The sequence below is a fragment of the Brassica oleracea genome, chromosome C4 (assembly GCF_000695525.1).
Source record: "Brassica oleracea var. oleracea cultivar TO1000 chromosome C4, BOL, whole genome shotgun sequence".
NCBI lineage: Eukaryota > Viridiplantae > Streptophyta > Magnoliopsida > Brassicales > Brassicaceae > Brassica > Brassica oleracea.
The window spans coordinates 28,642,359-28,651,383 of NC_027751.1; the positions used below are offsets into that span (position 1 = coordinate 28,642,359).

At 36.6% G+C, this 9,025-nt stretch overlaps 1 protein-coding gene and 1 pseudogene across 3 annotated transcripts; both read left to right on the plus strand.

Annotated features, from left to right (window-relative positions):
• Positions 1-4,445: 4,445 nt before the first annotated feature.
• LOC106338578 lies at positions 4,446-6,634 on the plus strand (annotated as a pseudogene).
• Positions 6,635-6,872: 238 nt separating this feature from the next.
• LOC106337100 (ABSCISIC ACID-INSENSITIVE 5-like protein 2) lies at positions 6,873-8,739 on the plus strand. Of its 3 annotated transcripts, none has more exons than XM_013776135.1 (4): positions 6,873-7,914; positions 7,951-8,023; positions 8,116-8,187; positions 8,463-8,739. In XM_013776135.1, the coding sequence occupies exons 1-4, from the start codon at positions 7,307-7,309 to the stop codon at positions 8,541-8,543; spliced, it is 834 nt and encodes a 277-aa protein (XP_013631589.1). In that variant the 5' UTR covers positions 6,873-7,306; the 3' UTR covers positions 8,544-8,739. The 3 variants fall into 3 exon arrangements, with proteins under 3 accessions (XP_013631589.1, XP_013631590.1, XP_013631588.1); XM_013776136.1 differs by having other exon boundaries at positions 6,873-7,241; positions 7,348-8,023; XM_013776134.1 differs by having other exon boundaries at positions 6,873-8,023.
• The last annotated feature ends 286 nt before the right edge of the window (positions 8,740-9,025 follow it).

Here is a 9,025-nt window from a genome sequence, read left to right on the forward strand (position 1 = left end):
ATTTTTTCTTTTCATAAAATAAAAAATCTTCCAAAATTTTCAATTTTTTAATACATTTGCTAAAAGTTGAAATTAATTATACACACATAAAAAGTTGATAATTGTAACTTTAAATTTTTGCATTTTATTATAATTTTTTAAAAATTTGATTTTTTTTTAAAAAATGAAATTTTGGAAACTTTTTGACTTTTTAAAGAAAAAAAATATTTTAATTTTAATTCAAAATTAATTTTATGAAAATTTTGGGAGATTTTTTTTAAGAAATATAAAATTTTATTTTTTTAAAGAAAATAAAATTTTATTTTCAATTTTAATTTCAAAATTAATTTATGAAAAAATTCTTTATTTTTTTCAATTTTTTGGAATTTAAAGTTCGTTTTAATTTTATAGAAAATTTTGGAAGAGTTTTTATTTTTTAAAAAGAAAAATAAAATTTATTTCAATTTTAATTTCAAAATTGATTTTATAAAAAAAAAATTTATTTTTCAATTTTTTGGAATTTTAAAGATCTTTTTAAGTTTTTAGAGAATATTTTTATATTCAATCAGTACCAAATAAAAGAAAACATGTTAGTAAGTACATTGAAAGTTCCACTAGCCTAGTGGTAAAAGACCTTGCCATTTGACCAAACAACCTGGGTTCGAATCCAGGGGTCTATATATTTTTAATTTCAAATCATGTAAAACAAGGTCGTTTTATCTCATTTGAAAACGACGTCGTTTCACTTAACGCCAACAATAAACGACGTCAAATATTTCTGTTAAATTTGTTGACGGCGTGCTAAATTGGCAAGTCAGCGAAAACATTGTTAATTAATTCTAAAGTCAATGAAAGTTTGGTGTTTTTTTGGTCAGTCCAAAAGTTCATGTTTCTTTTGGCAATTCGTGCAAAGTTAATGTGTTTTTTGGCCGAATTCTCAATAACAATTGGTATTGAAAGCATTATGTGCGCCGCTGTTTTATAATTACTTATTGATCTTCTAATTCCCTTAAATATTTTCAGTATTTGTTATTGCATCTTCTTTTCTTTTTTTTTGTAAAGAATTATTGCCTCTTCTTCTTATGAATTTATTTGGTAAGCATATTAGTTCACTGCGCTGGCAAAAATTAACATTTAATCGAGGGGTAATATATTGCGTGGTCAATATGAATCTAACTGCGTGAAGAAAACTATCTTGGTTTATCAATATATATCCAAATTATATGGATCAGAAAATTCAGTTCCATATATAAAGCCAGACAATTCATTTTGTGTTTTTGATGTAAAAGAGAAGAAGTGGACCATAATAAGAAGGAAAAAACAGATGGACCAATCTTTTACATAGCTCTCCTTGTTGTACCTTTGATTTTAGTAATCAATTATTGCAGTCATCAAATTTGGATGACGTAGGCATTGTTCTTTCGATTTTATTCGTTTATGTACAATCATTAAGGTTTCGCATCATTTATGCACAAAAATAAAATAAGTAATCAATTAACATCACAGAAACTTATAAAGTTTTAAGATACTCCCTCTGTTTCTTTCGTATGATGTTTTACCATAAACATACAAATTAAGAAATAGTTTATTTATATTAGAAACATTTGATTGCAACAAAAAGTAACCAAAAGTAATTAATCATTACTATTAAAAACACATTAACTTTTAATATTTTAATCACTTAATTTAATACTTTTACATTAAAAAGTTCAAAAGATCGTACAAACTGAACCAAAAATAATTTATAAAATATCATATAAAATATCATTACTATATTTTAAATATAGTAATTGTGAAACACATAAAATATACTACTATATTTAAAATTGAACTGTTTATTCATATATTAACAGTTAAAATGATTTTCGTTTATTAAAGAAAGTGATACTTATAAAAGTTATAAATAATAACGAGTCAGCACACAATATTAGTTGTACAACACTTGCATAGTATCCCTTTTTCAAAAAAGAAAACACTTGCATAGTCCCGATCATTGACAATTAACCATTGTGAGAAGCTGAGAAACACATCAATATCAGCAAGACCTATAACTTTTTTCATTTAGTCAGCTTAGTGTCAATTAAATAATACCATTAGTAGTAATATTAGTTTACTACGATCTTCAGTATATTCGAATTCGTTGCGACGACTCACCTGCGTTCAAGAGGTCTCTTTCACCAATGAAACTGCTTAATTATAGGTCAATGAATTTTGAAACTCATTTTACTCTCTGTTCGAAACTTTTATATATTTTTTGTTCTTGGTTAAAGGAAGTTTATATCACCCCAATTAAGATTTACTTACATTGGTAAATTGTAATATGAGTTAAGTGGGTCTCAAGTAGAAAACAAAACCCACCAAAAAAAACCAGATTATGGATAATTTTCCTACGAAATGCTATCTGTTACATTTTGTACCATTATGCTCATAATTTTAAATACACAATAAAAAAAGTGGAAAGTCTCTCTGATTTGTAGTCATTAGAAAAATACAGCACTGATCTTGGAACAAAAGTCAAGAGACGCCAGCGATGGCGTCAGCTTTTAGAAACGATGTAATCATGATGGTATCATGACGAGAGGCGTCTAAATTATACTACTACTAATGTTTATACTTTATATTAGTTATTATTTCTATAGTTTAATGTTAAAATAATTCAAAACTGATCAATAAAAAAGCAAAGTTTGAAACAAAAAGAGAGAGGGACACGTGAGAATGTTGACTCGAAGGAGCGGTCGTGTCAGATGCATTGTGCCCAAAGTTTCTTCATCGCTCCCGAGAACTGCCCACTCTTGTTGCCCAAGCTTCTTGCGCCTTAAAGCAATTAAGATTCCTTTTCTTTCCTAAAAAAGTCTGCCATATTGTCTCTTTTTATAGAAAAGCAATTAAATCTGATATGCAGGACCAGTTGATTTTAACATCTTTCACATGAATGGGCTAATTAAATCTGGGCCCAATTATTACAACTAGGCTCTTCGCTGAAAGTGAATCTGCTTCTGGGATTTGTCTTAACAAGTTGGATTGATTGTGGGGAAATAATTATTTTTGTTTCTGGTAATCCTATTAAGATGTACCATGTTCGAAAACGCTGTCGCCTAGGCGTTGTTCGGAGCTTGACCACGGGCAAATATGACCAAATCGGTGAAGCAAGGTGTTGACCGGCGTAATTACATTGACCCGCGTAGTTCCGCGTAAAGTTTTTAACCGCGTAAAATTGAAACGCGGTTGATTACTTTTTATTCATTATTGACATGTTTTGTGTAATTATACATTACCAAATAATTACAATTAACTATCAAGTCTAAAACTATTGTTCAAACCCAAAACAAAAACATACATACTGAATTTGATGATTTTTTCACATCAAACAAATTCTAATCTAAATGTTCGACAAATCAAAAAGAGACTGTTTAAGATTTTCTATAAGAAATTATATAATTATGTCTAAAAACTTGTGTCATCATGCTTAGAATTAGCTAAACATATTATAAATATATTAAAATGTATTTAAAATTAGGCCCTGAATATGTCTCCCGGGTATTCTCCGATTTTTGGTAACTCGCCGGGAGCGGTTTTAGTGTCGACTAGCGCCTAGCACGGTTTAGAACCCGATTTTTGGTAAGGGGTTATCTGTGAAGAACTACGATGGAACCGTTTATGAATGTCTACGTGGTCAGCAAACCGTTAGATGACTAAGATGAGGTTGGAGTTGCTGACTTGCTGCATTAAAGGTTGTTTATTGCAAGAATTAAGTTTCATTATCTTGGTTTTGGAGACAATATCCATGTTTGTTTATAACAGCAACAACAATTTGTTGTATGAGCAGCGACGATTGGTCGCAGCGGTCAACTTCTAGAATTTTAGTCATACTAGTATTTTTAGAATTTGTATTTGACATTTAAATGATAAATAAAAAACAACGTAACAAATTACGTGTGATCAGTATACGAATAACCAAGCGATTAATCACAATGACTAACACTAAGCAGAAACAACATTAAAACGAATGAACAAAAGTGATATTTAATTATAGTCGGAGGTCGGTCGCTGCCTACTTTTAAACGTACATGACCTAAATAACCTTGGTATCCAAGACTTCAGCTAGAAGGCATCTCTTGTGAGTTGTCTCATCGATTTCATCTCTTTTGTGAGCTTAGCTCCAATCACGCATTTTCCCTAGAGAGAAGACAAATATCTGTCTGTGTGCATCTACTAGCCCTTTGAGACGGAGTATTATTGTTTGCTTGAGATTTGGAATGAATTCCACTCCGTCGATGCTATCAAACCCATGAGCTTTAAAGTCTGTGTTTGCATTTTTTCGTAAATGGGCCTCGGACATAAAGCCCAATAAAATATATTTTTAATGTAAATTAAGAGAGAAGACATGATGAGGTTCATCATAAGGAAGAGAATCAGTTTGTTTCATTTAGGAAAATTTCGAAACCCTAAAATCTCCTCCATTATGATTTCCACCATTACTAAGAAGAGAAAGCTCGAACGACCAGACGGAGGAACAAATTGAAACCAATAAGCAGGTTAATCAAGCAAACGGCGATCAAGTAGAGGAAGATCCGATTCAGGATCTATTGGAACCGTTCTCGAAAGAACAGCTTCTAGATCTCCTCAAACAAGCGGCGGAGAACCATCCTGACGTCGCGAATCGAATCCGCGAAGTAGCCGACGAAGACCCATCTCACCGCAAGATCTTCGTGCACGGTCTCGGGTGGGACACCAAAACCGAAACCCTAATCGAAGCTTTCAATCAATACGGAGAGATCGAAGACTGCAAGGCCGTGTTCGATAAAGTCTCGGGGAAGTCTAAAGGCTACGGCTTTATACTGTTTAAGTCTAGGTCAGGCGCCCGTAACGCGCTTAAGCAGCCTCAGAAGAAGATTGGGAGCCGTACGACGTTGTGTCAGTTAGCTTGTAAAGGACCTGTTTTTGGTGGGAACGCGGTTGAGGGTTTGAGTGTGGAGCACACTCAGAGGAAGATTTATGTTAGTAATGTGGGAGTGGAGCTTGATCCGGAGAAGCTGCTGGCGTTTTTCTCGAGGTTTGGTGAGGTCGAGGAAGGTCCGTTGGGTCTTGATAAGTTTACTGGGAGGCCTAAAGGGTTCTGTCTTTTTGTTTATAAGTCTGCTGAGAGCGCCAAGAGGGCTTTGCAGGAGCCGCATAAGACGTTTGAGGGGCATGTTTTGCATTGCCAGAAGGCTATTGATGGTCCCAAACAGGGGAAGCAGCAGCAGTTTAACACTCCCAATCACAACAATCCTCGTTACGGTGCACCTGGTGGTTTTATGGCTGGTCACCAACCTGGGATGGGTGCTCCAGCGCAAGGGATGGACCCTGCCATTGGACAGGCTTTGACAGCTTTGTTAGTGTCGCAGGGAGCTGGTTTGGGGTTTAACCCGGCACTTGGTCAGGCTTTGTTGGGATGGAATGCCGAGTGGTTATGGTACTCACGGTATGACACCTGGCGCAACTCCTGGGTTGCAAGGTGGGTATCAGACTCCACAACCTGGTCAGGGCGGTAAAGGCAGAGGGCAACATGGTGTCGGGCAATACTCTCCTTACATGAGCCACTAGATGTATCATGTGCCCCCTCAGGTATAGCAATGAAAATCGTCTCCTTAGTATATACTTTCCATGGAACCGACACATGAACTTTCCGTGTCTTAATCCACACGGTTTGCTTCCTGTGAGGTGTGTGTTTGCATTAGTTACATGATAAGAGACGTTACTTTTGCAATTCCTATGTAACAGCTTGCTACTTTTAACTGTTTTTCTGAAGGGTTTTCCGTTTTCGGCTGATTGAGATTTGTGAAAAAGCTTTTCTTATTTTCCTTAAACTGATTGTGCAGATGTCCGAAAACAGTGTTTTAATATTGGCTTGGTGATTCTTCTGAAGTTTATAAGGAGCTGATGCAATTGAAGTCCTTATGAAAAGTTTACTCTTTGGTTTGCTCATAAGGCCAAACTCATAAAAGTTTTTATTTTCACCAACTATCTTTTATGCCATTCCTAAAAACTTTGTAGTATTTTCAGATTTAATGTCTTTATTTTTCAGTTTTCTGAATCAGCTCCATACTGAACTTTCGTTTGTAAAATAAAAATCACTACTATTCTCTTGTCTTATCAAATTCTAGTTTTTCCGAATTTATAATTAAGTTCTTTTCGATCTCTCTGCTTTACGGTTTCATGGTTTTGTAATATGTTTTGCGTTCTAAGGGATATATGCTCAGGTGGTTCGGAGCCAAGCCCCTCTTTCCTATCCAGTGTGGAGCCAACTTCTGCTCTTGTATTGGCAATGCTCAGGTTGTTACTGAGAGGTCTGAGGCTCGGAGTGGTTTCGGGGTCCTCATGCAAGCTGTACATAAGAGATATTCGGGAGCCATGGAGAACTTTGGAATCTCAGTTTAAATCTGTAGAAGACAAGTTAAAGAAGCTTACTGCTGATCTTATTGACAAGACAGCCTATATCTTTGCGCTGTTAAATTCTTGTATCCCATCTTGGCTTGAGTCCAACCAGTGGTTGAAACTTGAAAGGGAAAGAAACTATGTTCGTTACTTCAAAACCTGTCCTCAGTGGCAGTTTCACAAGACTTTTGAGCTGTGTTTTCTGCTGACTACATGCGAAAATGTTTGCAGTTACATATCTGGAATGTGCTTTCCAAGTTTTAGTTGACTGAATCTATTTGGATGCCTACATAAGAAAACTAAAAGCTAAATTGACTGAAGTCTAGCTGCACATGTAGACTATGCAGCGTAGTGTATATTCCGAGGGAATAGACTCGAAATCTTCATCAAATTAACTTAACCAGGAACCACTAATCACAATTATTATTAAAATAAACTAATGTTTGAAAGTTAAACAGTTGCTCAATCAAAAGGTTTCTCTCCTGCGCGAAACAAAAGAGAGAGAGAGAGAGAGAGAGAGAAAGAGAGGGGGTTTCGACACAAACACAGAGAGGAGAGTTTGGGTCTACTTTGTAAAATCTCTCTCTATCTGCACTTAATCATTTCTTGTTTCTCTCCCACTCTCACGACTTCAAGAAATAAAAACCCAAATCTCTCTTGCATAGATCTGATCCTCTTTAAGCTCAAATTCGTTTAACCCTTGTCCAAAGATCCTACCTTTTTTAGCTAATCTCTTCCTCCTGGCAAGATTGTGCATCTGCATTCGATAGACTCTGATGCTGCATGCAGTTCCCAAGACCCTTTCAGATTGCATGTTCCACATGAACTCGACCTCAGTAAAAAGGGTTACTTTCGCCTCCTCGATTTGATAATCTCTTCGCCATTTTAGTCAAATTGAGATTAAAAGTTAATGGATTCTCAGAGGGAACCTAAATCTCATTCCTTGAATAGGCAAGGAGGCTCCTCTCTTTACAGCTTAACACTCGACGAGGTCCAAACCCATTTAGGGGGCTCTGGTAAAGCCCTCGGAAGCATGAACCTTGACGAGCTTCTCAAGAGTGTCTGTTCCGTGGATGTGAACGGTGCTGCTGCAGCAGCAGCAGATACTACTCAGGAGGGTGGTGGTCTCTCTCGTCAGGGGAGTTTGACTCTGCCGCGGGATCTCAGCAAGAAGACCGTCGAGCAGGTCTGGAAAGACATTCAGCAGAACGCTAACGGAAGCAGTGGTGGTGCGAATGAGAGGAGAGGTAATAATAAGGAGCCTACGCTAGGTGAAATGACGCTTGAGGATTTGTTGTTGAAAGCAGGAGTTGTGACTGAGACAGTTACTGGTGGAGGTGGAGGTGGAGGTGGAGGTTTAGGGCAGAACATACCTCAGGCTGGTCCGTGGGTTCAGTATCATCAGCTTCCTTCGATGCCGCAGGGGCAGTCTTTTATGCCGTATCCGGTTGCTGACATGCAAGCGATGGTGTCTCAGACGTCTCTGATGGGCGGTTTGTCTGATACGCAGACTCCGGGGAGGAAGAGGGTGGCATCAGGAGAGGTTGTGGAGAAGACTGTTGAGAGGAAGCAGAAGAGGATGATAAAGAATAGAGAGTCTGCTGCTCGTTCTCGTGCTAGGAAACAGGTGAAAACACTCAAACTTTTGTGTTATTGCAAACCACACCTTGCTTTTTCTTCTCTTTGGTGTCTAACGTTTGGGTGTTTGATGATGAGCAGGCTTACACTCAGGAGCTAGAGATCAAAGTTTCACGGTTAGAAGAAGAAAACGAAAGACTCAGGAGGCAAAAGGTGAATGTTTTGCAGCCTTTTGGATCTTTTGGTTATACACATGCATTGAATGTGGTTGTATTAAAGTTGAAGGAGTAGTGAGGACTGTCATGTGTTAAGTTTTGGATTCGAATTAGAGAAAATGGTATATACGCTTAAACTTTGTTGTTGTTGTTGTTGTTGTTTTTTAAGAGTCGTTTTGGGTCGTTAGACACAACTTATCATCACATTACAGACACATCTGCCTTTATAGCAAAGCCATATATTGATTGGGTGTTGTTTTCTTTACTTTGCAGGAGGTAGAGAAGATCCTACCAAGTGCACCACCTCCTGATCCCAAGCGGCAGCTCAGACGAACAAGCTCAGCTCCTTTCTGATCTCAAAACTATGGTTTTTTGTTTTTTTGTTTTCGTTCTGTGCCAGTTTGCTTATAAAAAAAAAAGAGAGGAAGACAGCTTTTGTTTGTTTGTACATTCGGTAGACTTTCTTTTGTCTTGGAGCAATTCTGATAACTTTCTTGAAAACATTACAAGTTATTTTAGTAGCAACAGCATTCGTTTTGTTGAGTGTTAATTTTCAAACTAAGAGATTTAGCAGAAGAAGAAACATGTTTGAATTTGCCAAGTCTTCTTCACTTTGTTCTCAAATGTAGACATTATCTTAACTTTCATCATAAGGACTATATATGATAAGGATTGATTTTGGGCAAAGAGGAGTCTAAGAGACAAAAGGTGCTTTCTCTCTCTTGCCATTTGCTTGGAGTTATGTTCTCTCTGCCACTTCTTTCATCCTGCACAGCCTCTTGTTGGTCAGTTTTTTTTTTTTTTATTTTGCAAGCATCAATGCTGCGGCTGTGTGG

Coding starts and splice junctions, on each gene's coding strand:
- LOC106337100 (XM_013776134.1), top strand. CDS start 7,307: ATGGATTCTCAGAGGGAACCTAAATCTCATTCCTTGAATAGGCAAGGA. Junction 8,024..8,115: donor GTTCTCGTGCTAGGAAACAG/GTGAAAACACTC, acceptor GATGATGAGCAG/GCTTACACTCAGGAGCTAGA. Junction 8,188..8,462: donor AAAGACTCAGGAGGCAAAAG/GTGAATGTTTTG, acceptor TTTACTTTGCAG/GAGGTAGAGAAGATCCTACC.